At 40.3% G+C, this 17,968-nt stretch overlaps 4 protein-coding genes across 6 annotated transcripts in view; 2 read left to right on the plus strand and 2 right to left on the minus strand.

The window, feature by feature from the left end:
- Window positions 1–17,968, plus strand: part of LOC122639660 (splicing factor, suppressor of white-apricot homolog) — a 29,538-nt gene that overhangs the window by 4,447 nt on the left and 7,123 nt on the right. For 2 of the 3 annotated variants that reach the window (XM_043832545.1, XM_043832547.1), the window contains exon 1: window positions 17,159–17,508. In XM_043832545.1, the coding sequence (XP_043688480.1) occupies window positions 17,238–17,508 (271 nt within the window). In that variant the 5' untranslated portion in view covers window positions 17,159–17,237. Of the gene's footprint in view, window positions 1–17,158; window positions 17,509–17,968 lie in introns of those variants that run through there. The other variant, XM_043832546.1, reaches the window with a different exon arrangement.
- Window positions 329–1,837, minus strand: LOC122639663 (putative pentatricopeptide repeat-containing protein At1g10330). The gene has a single exon (XM_043832554.1). It carries the CDS (start codon window positions 1,793–1,795, stop codon window positions 371–373), a length of 1,425 nt encoding a protein of 474 aa, XP_043688489.1. The 5' UTR covers window positions 1,796–1,837; the 3' UTR covers window positions 329–370.
- LOC122639664 lies at window positions 2,615–3,948 on the minus strand. The gene is made up of 3 exons (XM_043832555.1): window positions 2,993–3,948; window positions 2,825–2,869; window positions 2,615–2,742 (listed from the first exon to the last, which is right to left on the minus strand). The coding sequence occupies exons 1-3, from the start codon at window positions 3,870–3,872 to the stop codon at window positions 2,618–2,620; spliced, it is 1,050 nt and encodes a 349-aa protein (XP_043688490.1). The 5' UTR covers window positions 3,873–3,948; the 3' UTR covers window positions 2,615–2,617.
- LOC122639665 (protein usf-like) lies at window positions 7,495–11,946 on the plus strand. The gene is made up of 5 exons (XM_043832556.1): window positions 7,495–7,682; window positions 8,555–8,697; window positions 9,183–9,312; window positions 11,048–11,239; window positions 11,730–11,946. The coding sequence occupies exons 1-5, from the start codon at window positions 7,518–7,520 to the stop codon at window positions 11,937–11,939; spliced, it is 840 nt and encodes a 279-aa protein (XP_043688491.1). The 5' UTR covers window positions 7,495–7,517; the 3' UTR covers window positions 11,940–11,946.

Genomic DNA, 17,968 nt, shown 5'->3' on the forward strand with positions numbered 1-17,968 from the left:
AAAGAGTATTAGCAACATGTCTCGGAATGGAGATACTGAAGATGTGCTTATTGCCACGAATAGCTTCTAATTAGTTAAACTACTCCAAATAGAAGATTATGATGGATGGCTTTGGAAAATTCTTTTGTTGTTTGAAGCATCGTATGTTTGTTTTGTGTGAACTGAAAGGGTCAGCCAAAAATAAAATCTTGCATGATTTGGTTCGTACCAAACCATCTCTTGATATTCACCGTTGTAGAACATGAACATTGCACCGAAAACCAGAATCCCGAAATGTAGGCAGCGTTGGATATGTATTCTAGGTCGATATCACATTTTCAGTCAATAAAATAGACTCAAATCCAATTGCAAAGAACGTAATGGTTATTCACTAGGAATCAAGCCAACTATACGCTGGAATCTTCCTAATTCCACCCTCAATCATGGCTTTCCTCAGCGCAGAAGCATGGCCCCATCTTCCTGCGCCAGCATAAATATTGGACAAGACCACGTATCTACCACAGTGTCGTGGCTGCAATTCGATTAACCTTCTCCCTACTTCAGTCGCCAAAGCAACGGCTCCGTGAACCTTGCAGGCACCCAGAAGAGCCCCCAAAACAGTAGCATCAGCCTCAAAAGGCATACCCCTAATGAAATCAGCCGCCGCTTCCAGACGCCCTGCCCTGCCCAATAGATCGACCACGCAGCCGTAGTGCTCCATCCTCGGATGAACCCGGTATTCATGTTGCATCGACTGAAAGAATTCCAAACCCAAATCGACGAGTTGGGCACGAGCGCAAGCAGTCAGCACTGTCACGAATGTTACCTTATTTGGTTGCAGACCCTCCTGCCTCATCTTATCAAACATGTTCAGAGCCTCTTTCTCTCTACCATTAGAAGCCAACGAAGAGATCATTGCGTTCCATGTGCACACCCCTTTCATTACCATTCCGTTGAAGACTCTAAGAGCACTTGCCAAACACCCTGTCTTACCATACATGGATACCAGTGCCGTTCCCAGAAATACTGTCACTTCAGTCTCACTCCTGATAATGTACCCATGGATCTGCTTCCCTTGACTAAGTGCTCCTCCTTGATCCGAACTGGCACATGAAGAGAGGACACTGACGAAAGTAGACTCATTGGGTTTCACAAGGCCTTCCATTACATCTTCATGCACCATCATCTTCTCGAAATACCAAATTGACTTTCGGTAGTACCCATTCTTCCCAAACCCATTGATGATACTGGTCCATGAAACTATATCTCTCTGAGGCATGCTTTGGAACAGCTCAAGAGCAGAACCCATATCGCCGTTCTTGCCAAGGGCGTCAAGCATAGAATTGAAGGCGACAATGCACGGTCTGGTAATTTCTTCAAATACATGGCGGGCATTGGAAAGATCGCCAAGTTGGGCGTAGAAGCTGACAAAGGAGGTCTGTATAAACGGGTCGAGCGATAAGCCGCGCCTGATGACTTGTGTGTGAATGGGCCTGCCTGTGACGGAAGCCAAGGAGGGCAAGGAAGAGACAGCCTTGATGAGGGAAGGGAAGGTATGATCGTTTGGTGGGGCTTGGTGGGCAAGCATATGGGTGTAGAGGATAATGGCCTTGCGAGGGTCTCCTAGGTTGAGATGGGCTCTGATTAAGGTGTTGTAGAGAAGAGTGCTTATCCATTTTAAGTCCGAATTTTGCCAAGAGGGATTGAAGTGGAGGTGGCCGTGGGTGATTATGAGGGCATGGATCTGTTTGACATGTTTTTGACATTCAATGAAGCGTTGCAGAAGTAGGAGCAAACACCCTGGTGGGTATGACATGCCAGTTAGCTAGTTCGTCATGTGAGTGACTACATGAGATACTTCGCGTTGAGAGAGGGATTTAAAAATCGGATCGGATCCGTGCATTCAATGATCCATATCGGCCGATCCCAATTCCGGCTGATTCATATCAGATCAATCCCAACTGAATTGGTAGGATAGCCTATTCAAAGGTTTTTCAGACCAATTCCGGGGATTTGCCAGGACAGCTTGAGGCTTGGGTTTTTATTTTTAAAGGTGTGTTTGTATAGAGGGCGGGCCTTAGTGCAACGGTAAGGTTGTTCTATTGTGACCAAATGGCCAACAATGTTTCTGCGAAAGCAGGGGTAAAACTGTGTACAATATGACCCCTTCTCTAGACCCTCTAATGGCGGCGTTGGAGCCTGAATTCTCTCTCCCACCTCCTAAAGAAATGACTCACTGCCCTCCCCATCGCAGCCTCTCCCTAAATTTTGGACCAGATTTGATCATTAACCAACTAACCTCCTCTTCTTGTTTGCTGCTGAACAGGGGGAAAAATTGGATTTGCACAGGGATCCGTTAGAATGACTTAAAACCAATCAGGTTTATGATGAACTGGAAAATAGTTGAATGTGATACATATGATTAATGTTTAGCAACAACAGAATTCAACGCTTAGAATTTGAGAGACAATAAATGCTCAAAGAATTTGGTTTTCCATTTGAGATCATTGAACAAAATAGGAATTGTAGTATGAAGCAATTACAAAAAAGTGTATAGTTTAACTTCAGAAGAGCCTATTTTCAATACTCAGAACACATGTTACAGGCGCTTTAGCTCTGAAAGGTGTGTAGTTTAACTTCAGAAGAGCCTATTTTCATTACTCTGAACACCACATGTTACAGGCGCTTTAGCTCTTACTTTTTTAAAAAGCCATATAGCAGCTCCGACCCCCACCCCAACAATGGAAACTGCTGTCGTAGTGCCTGCAATAACACAGCCATTAGAACATTAAAAATCAGAGCTTTCAGCATTTTAGAATACAGAAAATCCCCAGTGACATCTCACCTGCAATTACCCTTATCTTAGAGTTCTGCCCTGAAACACCACGATCTGCATTGACAGCACAAAATCCAGTAAATGGAAATGTTGCATTGGTTCTGAACAAGACCCAAATCATTTTTACTAAAAATTGATCATCCATTAAAACCATTGTAGATTTGAAACATTTAATACCTGTACAGTAAGTAGTGCTATTTCCTCCTTCACAGAGACACGAGAAACTCTGCAACTGAGTATCAAACCCACAAGTTCCTCCACCCCTGGATTTATCTTGACATAGAAGACAACGGGTCGTCACAGGAATATCAAAATTGACACGAACTCCATACGCAGGGATCTGGTCATAAGGAGGAACTGCTCCCACACTTCTCCAATACACGCTGGTATAAGATGCGCAGTACTGCAGCATAAGCCTCAGAGACTCTGTCGCCTTTGGATAGTAAGAACAGCAAGAACCCCTTCCGTTCAATGCCGAAGGACAATCAGGTAAGTTTCGGCAGAGATAGCTCGAACTGTCGCAAGAAGAGTCACACCGTTCTGGGAATCTTTCGCAAAAGCTTGTCTTGGGCTCTATGATTACATCATCTTCGCTGCAATTGAAGAAGAGATAGTTATTCTGAGTGGAAAGGGTGAAGGGTGTGCTTGTGTCGAGGCTAAACGCCCTTGTTGGGCGGAAATTATCTCCATCTTCGCAATTCCACATGAAAGGATCAGAAACCACAATGTGGGGATCAGAATAGCTTAGATTCTGAACTGGGTATCTCCCTGATGGTGTTCTTAGTTCAAGTTTTCCTGTTGCAGAGCAGACAAGGAGGTGTCGATAGTATGGGCTTCCACAGCCATCGTCAATGCCGAAAGGGTAATTGATAGGAATATCGCCACAAGAGGTTCTGCAAAGGCTTGATTGTGCAACAATGGAATTCAAGAAGGGAAGGAATAGCAGAGGAAATGTGAGAAACCAAGAAGAAGAATAGGATTTAGTTTCTGATATGGGTCTAGTGGTGAAGAGAGAAACCATTGCCATTAGAGACTTCAGTGTCATCAAAATTTTCATGGTTTCTCATGCAAGGTTTGAGATTTTTTGGAAGTTCAAAGAAGGAATGCAGAATCATTAAAGTGAAATCTTGAAGAGTGGTGTATGAGAATCTCTATGAAGTCTCTTTTCTTTTTCTCTTTTCTCTTTTTCTTTTTTTCTTTTCCTTTATACCTTTTGTTTATAGCACTCAATAGTCTTTTCTGCTGCAGCTTCCACCAGCGGTTCTGATTTCAGTTTTTAACGATTTAGGATTTATGGAGTGCAGGGAGTGTTCACGTACGTGAAGAACATTCACCCCACTCGGATATATGGGGTGGAGAACATGTAGAAGAGAAACAGGGGATCCAGCTTTTTCTAGTTACAAGCGCATCAGAATTCTGAAGAATGTGTCTGGTTCGAGCTCCAAATTTGATTTGGTTATTGAAGAACTTGTGGAATGTAACAGTAAGAATTATATAATCACAAGAGGGTGGGCCTTGGTGCAACAGTAAGGTTGCTCCAATGTGACCCAGTGGTCATGGGTTTGAGTCTGGATACAGCCTTTCTGTGATAGCAGGGGTAAGACTGCGTATATTATAATCCTCCCCTACAGTGGCGGGAACCTCGTATCATTTTATTTTGTCATGCATTCTTAATATGTGGATGTTCAATTTGATCATTATAACCATTGGATAGATGGAGATTTGATTGAATAAGTATATCAACAACAATATAGTTTTATCCCAACTTAATGGGGTTGATTAATTGATTAATAAGTCACATGTTAAATTTAGTACCATAAATAAACTAGATGTCCCACAAAATATGGTTTTTTTTTTTTTTTCTTATATTGTGATGCAATGAGAAAGTAAGGTTCAATTGTATGAAAAAATATATGAAAGTAGACCGTCCTCACATGAGCAATGAGAAAATAGAATTCAATTCTATCAAAAAATACTGCTCATGTAAGGTAGCATCTACTTTGGTGTGCTAAAGGGAAAATCTCATTTTGAGAGTTTGGAGAATTTATCATTTAAATCTTACTAGGGGGGCAGATGTCATGTCACTTAAAGAATAAAAATATAACCTACCTATAGTCCTCTAAAAGAACTTGGAATCTCCTTTTGCACTAGTGAAGGTTTTTTTTGTTTTGTTTGGGTAAGTGCGCTAGTGAAGGTGTTGCTTGTTGGGTTTTCTTGAGCTTTAATCTACTTTGAGATAGTTATATTGTGGGAAAAAAAATTATCAAAAAAATAAAATGAAAAACTAGTGACTAAATTGTTCTAAGAATAAAGAAATTATAATCAAATGTTTGACTGAAGGTGGGAGTGTTTGCAGAAGATGTGCATGGAAAACACATTATTATTGATTTTAATTTATTTCATTAATTGTTAGAATTAGGTCAACGTACGTTTAAAATAGGTTCTAAATATATAGTGTATAATGGTGCTATGATACCTAAATAGTAAATACTAATTAAAAACAACATTATGATTTTTATTTTTATTTTTAAATGTAAAGACACAGCTAATATATAGTAAATTTCCTTTTTTGGGGGAGGCGGGGTGGGGGAGTGAGGGGATTCTCAAAAAAAAAACCTTCTCCAATTCCCTAAAAGTGCAGTGCGGGTGTAATTCGGGGCGTAGAGCTTGACCTGACAGATGTGACATCGTTGGATGCCAAGCTTGAGAAGAAAAAAAAATTGAGTCAATTGACCTCAGACTGCTAGATGTCACGCCTTCCAGGTGTCAGCCTCTCAAACCCAAATTGCACTGCACTCGATGATCAAGGAATTGGAGAGGATTTTAATCCCCATGAATGCCTTGATCATGGGTGTGGGAAAACGTGGTCGTAAAAATAATTATGTATCCAATAGAATTAATAATCTAGTATTTAATGTAAGGGGGAGAGTTCTTTGAGCAAGCGGCATAAAGGAGCGACAAAATAGTATCATACATTGTAGGGCAACGAGGTCATTTTATGTAAGGATAGAGATAGACACAGAGGTGCTATTGTACCCTACAATAGCGAATCAAATAACCTTTCCCTTAATTGATTGGTTGCATGATTCTTGCACCTTGACAAAGGAACATACAAAATTACCGTCCAACCCCTCCTAAAATAAAAAATCTCAACCGTATTGATGCCCATATATGCACTTTCATTGGCCAGAGACTACACAACCAAGCAACGATCTCTTGCCCCAATTTTATTATAGACCTTTAGTACTTTAAAGAATTAATATACTTGAGTTCATTTTTTGTATTAAAATTAGATTCTCCAACACCCCGCCCCCCTAACATGAGGAGCAACTAGTTGTGCTGCTACTACATTGGAAAAACAAAAACTCTGTTGTGTTGCTTGTGTGCTAGGGAGGAATCAAAGTGCATTTCCTTTCAAATTATTTATTTATTTATTAGAGTTAGGGTAGGATGTGGGATGAAATCTCCCACACCAACCCATCAGGAGCACAAGAGGTGGCACTGCACAATTTGTATATAATGGGACATGATACCAGTAGCCAGAGGTGTCAATCGGTTGATTCTAATCAGTTTCAATCGAGTTCAGATCTGCTACCTAGATGGGAACAGATCTGAACCTTCCATGGGGGTGTGGGACCCGCCTCTAGGGTGTGGGATCCACATCCCATGGAGGGATCAGATCTGTCCCCACCCATTCTCATGTGGTGATGTGGATAGCTGATCCGAATTCGTTTCAATCGGACCTAGTTGATCCCCACCAATATAAGGCCCCACAACATTAACACATTGTTTAATTAATCATGGACACATTTATATTAATAGGTCGATTACTAATCCGTAATCAAGGTCAATTTAATCAAGCTAATTTGGCTATAATCGATCTTTAAACGTTTTAATTGGACTAATTGAACTAATTGGGCTACAACCAGATTGCATAAATGAATTTATCAAGTTATAAATAAGCTATAAATGGTTGGTCTCGGTCGAACACCCATCAGGGCATCAGGCTATTACCAAGCACCATGAGAGTTTGAATAACAATCGATCTAGTCCCAATACTGGACCATTTACTAGTCAGTTGGTTCAATTTTGAGTTTTAACTGATCGATTCTAATCGGACCTACCGGTGCAAGCCAGCTTGTGACACCCTTACACTCACCATTACCATCATTTTCCCATTTAGTATTGGGACGGACCTTTATCTGCTCCATTTCTTGGACAGGTCCATTTCCCCAAGTTCCTCTAATAGAGAGAGTGGAAATGACCACCCTACCTTTGCCTCAACATATTGCCCGAGTGGGGTCCCCCTCTATTACAGGAACTTGGGAAAATGGAGCGGACAGAAAATGGAGCAGATAAAAATACATATTGGGATGTTACGAATGGAATCTTTGTCCCCTCAATTTACCTACCTGTCAATTTCCTCAATTCCATCTAATGAGGGGGTAAAAATGACCATCCTACCCCCTGCACGAACACACTACCCTGACAGGATCCACCTCCTCCTATTAGACGGAATTGAGGATATTGACGGGCAGGAAGAGATAATTTTCCTTACGAAGGATAGCAAATTAGCAACTCTTCTATATCTGCCACGTGTACTGACAGGAGGACGATCATTTCGTTGCTCCTTCCCTCTTTCTATGGCAAGTTTTATAAGACACTTATGGGCAAATATAAGGTTAAATAAGACATTATAAAGATGGCATCAGCATCACCAGTTGCTGCTAAAACCCTCACTTGCAGAATCCTCGCTCTCGCACGGACGATCGCTCCTCCTCCTTCTGCTTCTTCGTTTCAAATCCGCTCAATGGCTGACTCTGCGGCTTCCCAATTTAAGAAAATCCAGATTCAGAGGGACGACACTGTAAGTAACATAGGTTTGTTGGACTCTTTTTCTCTTCGTTCCTACCCCTTATATTTGCATTTTATATTATCAAAATATTGTGTTTGTTGGACTCTTTTCTCTTCAACTTCTATGGATTTTGTATTCTGGGATGTTTCGAACCAGTGATTTTCCTTCTGAATCCCTAATTGTTGGTGTGTTTGGGGTGGGAGACGGATGCTTCTAGTTCTACGTAAAAGAGGCAATTTTATTTCGTGGATTGACTCTGGTTATTTTGGTGATGCATCCTTTCATGCTGGACTGATTTCTAGCATTTTAGAGCGAAGAATCACTGATATTCCCATCCCCCCACCCCAAAAAACAAAAGGGAAATGTACAAAATGTAGTTCTTTTAACCCTTAAAACCATATTTGTTTGTGTGTATGATGTTAGCTCTGCAGGCTTGTAAAGTTGTAGTTGGGGAGTGAATCCTTCTTATCATTGCTTAAATGATAGATAGATGGAAAGGTTGGCTACCTTTGTTCATATTGCTAACACTTGATCACACTCAAGAGGCCAAAATATAGACCTTTTTTTTCTTTCCAATCTCATGTACTGGGACGGGAAGTGGGAAAATGTTGCCTTTATGCAATATGTTCTTGATGAAACCATGTTTCCCTTTAAATTTGAAACTCACAGGTTTGGCCATTAGTGAGAAATTTAATTTATGTGGTACATAGGATGCCATTCAAGACACCCAGTCGACTCAGCTAGTTGTACAGGGGGCTGGGTTTAGTCTTCTTTGCTTGTTAGCATGCAATATGTGTATTACAGGCACTAGAGGATGCTATCAACTTCCTCATAGTAGTGAATTGCTTTCTAACCTTTTTTTTTCTTTGTAAATTTTCCCACAGACATTTGATGCATATGTGGTGGGCAAAGAAGATGCTCCTGGGATAGTGGTGTTGCAAGAGTGGTGGGGAGTTGACTTTGAGATTAAGAACCATGCATTGAAAATTTCCCAACTGTCTCCTGGTTATAAAGCACTCATCCCAGAGTAAGATCTATGTGATTCTGCAGATATTTACCATCCTCATTCGTAAAATTTAGGATGTCTGGTTGCCAGCTGGACTAAAATCATTACTCTGGAATACTGTTGCATATAAATAATGCATAAATTGATGCTTCAATATGGATTCATCTTGACTGTTAGGATAAAAAATGTCATCATCATGAATTCATTTATACTATTATTCTCACTCTGGTGTAAGACTTGAGATGAGTCCATTTTGGTGGGGATCCTATGCCCTAAGAAGCCATGGAAACTCATGAAGAAATGGTTTCATTCCAGTTGGAAGCTAAACAGAGAACAAGAAGTTTATGATAACTTTAGAACATGGACTTCTCTTTGCTAATAAAATAATTTGTCTTATTGTTATTTTCTCCAATGGATAAAGCTTCTAAAATTGCACTTTATTTACTTCTAGCCTTCGATAGTTCTCCTAATAACGGCTAATTTTGATCCTCTCTTTCTTGTGTCAGCTTGTATCGTGGAAAGGTCGGTTTAGATGTTGCAGAAGCACAACACCTAATGGATGGTCTTGATTGGCAAGGTGCTGTTAAGGATATTCGTGCCTCTGTTGGCTGGCTCAAAGCAAATGGTTCACAAAAGGTGTGCCATCAATTTTTGTGTTCTGTGGGGAATTGTAAATATTCCTTTTTGCCAGTTACAAACAATAAAATCTATTCTAACATAAAAAGTATGTTCTAAAAGATCATTTGAATGGACGGCCAGGTTACTTTGTTACTGGAGTACTCAACAGCCAACAGATTTTGGCAAAAGAATCCAATCTAACTGTCAGGTCAGACAGTTGGATCATTTGGATTGCCAACAACTGGATCCAAACGATCTTACACATGGTTCATGTTTGAAAACATAGACACAAAGAACAATCTAGAGGGCAGTTAGCAGAAAGAAGGGGTTTACAGTTCCTAGCATGAGCAAGTTTAGAAGCTGGATCTAGCATCTCCTACATCTTTTAGAAAGCCGAACACCTGATAAATTACCACCCTCCTCCCCATGACACCAGAAAACCATGTCAACAAAAAATGTCTAGCAAAAGACTGCAGCCCAGTTTCCTCCCTCCCTCCCCCCCCCCCCCACCCCTAAAAAAAAAAGAGAGAGAGACTGCAGACCCTATAGAAACCCTCAACAACTGGCTTGGCTGGAAGTGTGAACCATACTAACTGCGATCTCAAATGTCCACTACTTCTTCGTGGACAAGATCCTTAGCAGCCCCAATCCCCTCCTCTCCCTCCCCTGCCCACCAAAAAAAAATAGAAGTAGACTCCTTGGTCTGGCAGCATAACTAACTGATGTTATATGATAAACTGTTAGTCATTGTTGAAAAGAAAAAAACCCGCTGAGTAATCTATATAGCTAGATCATATTATGACATACATCTTGTGTTTGGTTTGGACACCAATACAGACATTTGTTGTCTTTGTATAAGCTTGTAAATTGGTTTCATATGCAAAATAGACTTGACAATTTATATATTTTTTTATAAGTCTCTACACTTTTCAGGGTAATGTAGGACACCCCATTTCCTTGTTAGACGCTGAGAATCATAGTAGTGTCCTTGTTACTGACTGCAAAGATTCTCTTTGGAATCATTTATTTAGCAAGCCTAACCACTTAGCCAGCTTCCATTATGAAGCTTTGGATCATCTCTGTTTCCTCCTTTGACTACTTGTCCTTGCTCCACTTTGCATGAAACCTCCTAAAAAGCCGAGTACCTTCAATGCTATCTAATACATTTCTACCTTCCTCTTGAGTCAAAGTTTGAGTTTCAAGATGGTGACTGTTAACATTTCTAACAATATGCGACATGAATGCATATGCCCTCTTTAATATTGAAATATGTGATTCATGGCTTTTTTGACTGATTAACCTTTTTCGCTTGCTAACCAGGGTGAGCCATAAAACTCAAATAATCATATTGATATTGAAGCTTGAAGAGCATTTATGTACCATTGATGTAGACTTGAATGGTGCATTACCATCAGTACATCAGAGCAGTAGTGTATATGTGGATTTCATGAGATTGGACATGCAATTTCTTGCACAGGCCTGACATGGCAATATATGTGGGTTCTTTTTGGCCTCTGCTTCTCTGTATAAGAAAAGCAGCCCATATAGGTTTTCAATGACTATTGGATCTAATGCATTCTTATCTTCCGTATGTCCCTCAAAGAAACATCCAGTCCATATTTTGGCTTCCATCTGAAATCTCCGATGTAAACTTCTCATGTTCAGTTGAATAGACAAAGTTTGTGTTTAATTTATTTATGTTTTTATTTGAAGCAAGATCCTGCATTTAACCATCACGCCTCCATTGAAACAGGTCGGTGTAACTGGATTTTGCATGGGTGGTGCTCTTTCCATTGCTAGTGCTGTTCTGGTTCCTGAAGTTGATGCTGTTGTTGCTTTCTATGGAGTTCCTTCACCACAACTGGCAGACCCTGCCCAAGCCAAGGCACCAGTGCAGGCTCATTTTGGGGAGCTTGATAACTTTGTTGGCTTTTCAGATGTTACAGTATGATAATCTCTTCAACCCATCAATGCTCATTTTACTATCTGTTTAAAACTTGCAAAGCTCACTTATTCTTGAATAATTTTTCGTATTAACTTTGTTTTCCAAACCAAAATATGTTCAGAGTTTTGGTTATAACTCTGCAACACATTATATTTATTCCTGAGTTTTGACTGGTTTGGAGGATGTGCCAACTGCCCATACCCAGTCTTCTTGAAATTCTATCAGTATTTTCCTGATTCTTCAGGCTAACTCAATGCTAGTTAACAGAAGTGAAGTCACATTGAAACCATAGCTATCATCATTAGCGCCTCTGTCATTAAAAGCCCAATTCTCTTCCTGTCTTTCTTCTGTTTTCCTGTGCTTGCTTTAGAATTGAAGATTAATGTGAATTTTTGTTACTGTAACAATGGAAAATGTACTTAATGACTTCAAACAACTCGAGGGAAAACTGTTCAGTGATATAATTAATGACGTCTGTAAATTATTTCAGGCTGCAAAATCTTTGGGGGAAAAACTCAAGGCATCCGGGGTTCCATACGAGGTGCACATATATCCAGGCAATAGACATGCTTTTATGAACAGGTCTCCTGATGCTATAGAGAGGAGGAAGGGAATGGGATTGCCTGATGAAGACGAAGCTGCAGTGGAGCTGGCATGGTCTCGCTTCCAGAATTGGATGAGCCGCTTCTTGTCTCCATGATTGGAGAACCTTGCTAGTTACTGTTAATCCTGCACTAATAATTAATTAATAGGTTTTCTTAATGGATGGTATTAGTTTGTAGTTATGTTATTTGAGAGGAATTAAGTTATCTTTAGTAGGTTTACCATATTAACACATAAAACCCAAATTTGTAAATTTGGGAGTTGCATTTCCATTTGAAAATACCATGGAGTGAACTGGGTGTAGAAAACGAACTTGTTTGGCAAGAGTACCAACGTCGATGGTGAGATGAGATCTGTTTCATTGTTAACGGAAAATAAGGTTATTGCCAATCGTTTTAACACCTCTCTCAGATTTTGTTATAGCGAAAGAGTTTTTGCTACATATGAGATGTATGTGGGGTCTTCTATCACATGGATTATACTGTCAATTGGCATATAGTGAATCATTATACTTCACTAGGTATAGTGACACCTAAAAAAGTTTATAGCTTCAAGAGTGATGTTTCAACCAGAACTGGGTCCCTTTTGGTTTGGATAGCCCATGAAATTGCCTAAGGTTAAAATCGAGACAAACTGGTAGGTTTTCGATAAAAACAGCCAAGTCTGTTTGACCGGTCTCCTTCTCCCCCAATCATTTCAGATTTGAATTATGGGAAAATATCATGTACCTCCCCTGAGGTATGACTTATGTACACTTTCACCCATCACCCATGAAGTTCGGGAAATTCCACGTACCTCCCCTGCTTTCCAAACTAAGTAACAAAAACACCTACTTCGTTAATTGTAGACGTTAAACGTCAGAATTTTGATTTAAATGGTCAAATTGTCCTCATCTTCTTCCCCAATTCGTTTCCCCAAAACATAAAACCTTAAACCCATTTTAGGGTTTCAAAACCCCATTGCCGCCTTTAGCGGCGGCCAAACCAGAGGACCGATAGCCTAGATGTTACTGGCGAAGGATTGCCGTGCTCCGGCGACTGCAAAGGGATGGGACTGAACGGCGGTGATGGTGGCGTCGTTCATCATCAAATTTTGAATATCAGAGAAGAAGATTCGTACCTGGGTAAGGATGTCGGAGAGGGACATCTTTCGCCGTTTTCCGCCTTGCTTCCCAAATGGACAGTTTTATTCTCTCAAGGCCGCTAATGGGGACCAGGTTGCCACAACCGTGCTTGCTTTCTGCAGTTTCATTCAGATTAGTTGAAAATGCCCAGACTGATCTGCTTTGAAGAACCATAAAAGAGAGATGAAAGCTAATTACGGAGAACTCTGGATTTTCAATCCTTATAATATAGATCGCAATGTCTTGGCTTAATTTTGTAGAAAGTTGCATTATTTTCCATAAATAAGATATTGGGGCTTCTTCTGCCGACAAGTACTTCACAATTGGGATTTTGTTAAATTATCTAAGGTTTTGATTATATCTCTTTTTCATTTAAGGGTCTTTCTCTAATATTCTAACTCAAACGTTCTCCCATTCCCAAATGATTTTACCAATTTATTGAAGGATGGAATCAGTGTATAGAACTTGGATACACGAAATCAAAGACACATTGAGCATCTGCGATTTCGATGAGCTTCGCAGGGACCTACACATAGTCCTTGGCATTGCCAAATGGCAAGTGGCTTTCACATTCCATAGTTTCTTCTCCGAGATTAGGGTTTCTGAAACGTTGCTGATTTGTTGAGTTTGTCGCTGTAGTTGGAGGAGTTTGAATGGACGTCAGCTCGAGCTAAGTCGGGAGCTCTAGCTTGGCCGAGGATGGAAGAACCAGGCACAGCCACTGTCACGGTTCTCTGCCTCATTCAGATCCTTCGCCGGATTCCTTCATTGCTGGAATTAGCTCCTGGTTTCATGTTTAGGATTGAAGGGTTTGAAACCCTAAACGATTTGGGGAAGAAGATGAGGACAATTTGATCACTTAAGTAAAAATTCTAACATTTAACCTCTACAATTAACGGAGTGGGTGTTTTTGTTACTTAGTTTGGAAAGCAGGGGAGGTACCTGGAATTTCCCAAACCTCACGGGTGAAAGTGTACATAAGTCATACCTCAGGGGAGGTACATGATATTTTCCCTTGAATTATTTTGTAAAAATCCTGATCGGTCCAAAATGGTTAATCTAGAATCGCTCTCCTTTTGATTCATGCTCGTTTTGGTTTTAAAATCCAGGGTTCCGTGGAATCATACCAAGGCAGGGTTGGGCTCAGCGCACAACTATGATCCATTACAAGCTCAAGTGCGAATGGTGATGGATAAAATCCAATAAAGAGTGGAGGACACAATTTTATTTCACCAACGGTGTATGGAGAATCCCTTGCATATGGATTTGGGTGAGTAATAATGATCTTAAATGGGTGGATGAACCTTACTCCACTAGTGGAAGAAAACTTTCTCCAAGAGGGGAGCCAAAACTCACCTATTTTTCTTTCGCACTTTAGAACCATTTGCATGAGGTTTCATAGACCATAGATCCAATGGGCCCCTAATTTTTTCTAGTTCATGTGGTTTGCGAGATCTAATGTAGGCCCCCAATTTTATTCAACCAACCCAATGGGTGAGCCATGGTTTCCCCCCTCCGGCCCTGTGAGTGTCAATTAGAATTGGAACAAAAAACTGAAATTGAAACCTTAAAATCGAATCTAAAAAAAGGGTCAGTTTCAGTTTTGGTTTTGGAAAATGGAATTTGGTTTGGTTTGGTTTCAGTTATTGAGTTAAAGCCAACAATTTGAACCGAAGTGAAGTAGAGAGAGTAAACCGAATTCACAAATTCAAACCAAATAAACCAAATCCGAACTGAATAAAACATAATTCCCCTTAAATAATGAAACAAAATAAAATCTGAAAATAAACCCAAAATTCGAAATCAGATTGTTTGACACCCTTAGCTCCACCCCAGGCTTCTGTTTGGTTGCAAGACTATGAGAGGAAAGTACACACTGACAACATGTATTTTTTACTATGTTTTGTTAACTCTGATTTTTGCTATGTTTCTTATGATTTGGCAACGTAGGTTTTGCCATTGAAGCCGAAGCGAAAGCCATTGAACAAGGTGTCAAAGTTGTAATTTCAAAGGGCCGAATTGGCTTTCTTGTTATCTTCTCATCAGACAGAGGATTGGCCTTGGATTATTTTTGTTTTGCTTTATGCTATTAGATGTTTATTTAGTAGTTTTTTTTTTAGGTAAATTACACTTTCCCCTGATTTTCAAACGAAACTTAGATCACCCCTTGATATTTGAAAAACTCAAATCACCCCCTCTATAGTAACGGTGTTAATCTGCTATTAGGTATTGATGTGAAAAGACTATTTTATCCTTATACTAAAATATTAGAATTAAATTTATAATACTACCATTCCTTCATCTTCAACATTGGTCAAGGGTAGGTTAGGGATTTAAATTTATTTAACTGGCTGACATCATCGCTTAACAGCATAAACCTAACGGTAGGGACTAATTTGTTATATTGGGTCTAAATCAGTGGTTGATTTGAGTTTTTTCAAAAACTAGGAGGTGATCTGAGTTTTCTTTGAAAACCAGAAGATGATGTGTAATTTACCTTTTTTTTTTTATTATGAGAATGTTTATTTACTAGTTGTAAAACAATTGTAATATCTAAGGTGAGCAGACAACAACAGATGGCTTTATCACATTACTTTGCTATTTCAGTAGGATTCCAAGCATTCGGCCACTCAGATTGAAAGCAGTTATGATGTTTGTCTTTCTTAAGTTTTTAATGTAATTTTCTTTTCATAAAAACAAAACATGTATTTTTTTTAATTAAACGTAAAAAGAAAATTTTGTTATCATTTTCTGAAATGATTGTGTATTTAATTCTTGATTATTTCAAGGATAAAAATATGTTGCTTGATGGCATAGCCATTGTGCTAGCAGTTGGGCCAATGGCAATGCGTGCATGAGTATCAACCAACAAGAGTTGAATGGTCTTTTCATGTGCCCATGTGAGAAGGCGTAGGGGGCGCAATCAAGTAACATTTTTTCTCCCTTATTTTAAAGGGCAAGATATCGCTGCATGTTGATGTACCCTCTGCACTAGCACGAGGACCAATGAGAGGGCACACAAGGCATTATATATGGATGGGATCTTTTATTTCATAAAGGATGGTAATTTCATATGCTCGTGTCTGGGTGAGTCATGCGACCAAGCAACTTTCTTGTTCCCTGTTTTAATTTAATTATTAAATTACATTTGTATTTTATAATTAAGGGGAAAAGGGTGAGCATGCCATTGGGGTGCCCACTGTATGTCTACCTCTATCCCACCTAGGGGTGTCAATGGGTCGGGTTGGGCAGGGCCTGCCCTAAACCCTAACCCAACCCTAGAGGTCTTAACCTAAACCCCGATCCGATCCGACCCAACCCGACCCTGCCAGGGCCAAGAAACCCTCAACCCAGTCCCGACCCTGCCAGGGTTTTTCCTGACCCGACCCGGCCCTGATTGACCCTATCTTGACCCTGACCCTTATTTTGTCTATAATCCCATGTGCCTTTAGGGCTTTTTTTGTCTTTTGCTTTTTAATTTTTTTGTTAGGCTATATATATAAATAAATATTAGACCCAAAAAAATAAAAATATATATATATATATATATATGCAATATTACATACTTATAATTAATACAAGGTCGGGTTGGGTTGGGCCGGGCCAGGCTAAGCCTGGGATCTAAACCCCGACTCGACCCGACCCTGCCAGGGCCAGACTATAACTAAACCCAAACCCACCCTCAGGGTTGAAAAATCAGGGTTGGGGTCGGGCCGGGCTCAGGACGGGTTCGGGTCAGCCGGGCTTTATTGACACCCCTAATCCCACCCCTTATGGAAAGGACAACGCTACCCCTTCCATCTTACCCTGCCCATTTGGTCAAGGCCGCCCCGCGATCGACGTGCCCAACCTTTGCCCTACAAATAATTACCCTTCAAAAAATAAAACAAAAATTATGTTTGAAAATTTTAATTACTAAACATATTATAAAATTAGGAAAAGACTGGACACGCATACCGGGGTGCCGACCCTCTGTCTGGGTCTCTCCCACCCTCCATTAAAATGACCACCCTACCCTTCCCAGGAACAGAAGGTGCAAGTCACAACGTTTACCGCCTTCTGCACGCATGCTCAGTTGCTCACCTCTGGATATGAGGTTAATGAATTTAATCTTTCATATTTGATAGAGAAAGCTAGAAAGGGTATTGGGAATAAGAAATACGTTAGCTTCTCTTCCCACTTGCTATAAGCTACTGTTCTCAAAATCTGTTTATTCTCTACCCCTGTTCCAATAAAAATTTCTAGGGTTTTGAGAGAGAGAGAGAGAGAGATATGGATCTGGAGGTCTTGGGACGCCATGCTCTTCTATTCGACGACGACGCGACCGCTGCTTTCGTGAACTCAGGTGACGCTCTCGTTGAATGGAACTCGCTTCTCATCGATCGATACGATGTCCGCCACCTCCTTCAACATCCTCCTCCTCCCCTCAAGAGGCGTCGCCACCATCCTTCTTCTCCTACTACTTCGCAAACCGAGCTCGATCAGGAGAGATACCTCGATCTACCTCCACCTTCTGATGACCATGATTCATCATCTCTTTTAGGTTCGTCACTTGTTTATGATCTTATCGTTTATTCCTAATGTTTTCTCTTTCCTTCTCATTATCTGCATTCATAACTCATAAGTAGCTGGCATATAGCGATTTTTCACTTTATGTATTGGCGGTACTGAATTATTTCTCGTCTTGGTGGCTGCGTGTTCGGAGGGAGGGGGGAGAGAGAGTTTATTCGCTTGTCGGGATTTCAGGATTCTAATTTTAAGTGGCTTACCGCATTCATCGGTGATAATTTATTGAAGTACCAAAGAACTTGATCCATAACAGGAGTGTGGGATCTGAAGAGCTCCTTTCGACCATTTTTGGACATTCATATCCACTAGTTGGATAAAATTTTATCCTCTCTGATACTTGTTATGGTTATTATGAATACTCAACTCAACTCGTCTAAGCCTTTCCCTCAACTAATTATGGTGGACTACATGGATTCTTTCGTCTTGTTTTTTTT

This window comes from Telopea speciosissima, chromosome 9 (assembly GCF_018873765.1).
Source record: "Telopea speciosissima isolate NSW1024214 ecotype Mountain lineage chromosome 9, Tspe_v1, whole genome shotgun sequence".
Lineage (NCBI taxonomy): Eukaryota > Viridiplantae > Streptophyta > Magnoliopsida > Proteales > Proteaceae > Telopea > Telopea speciosissima.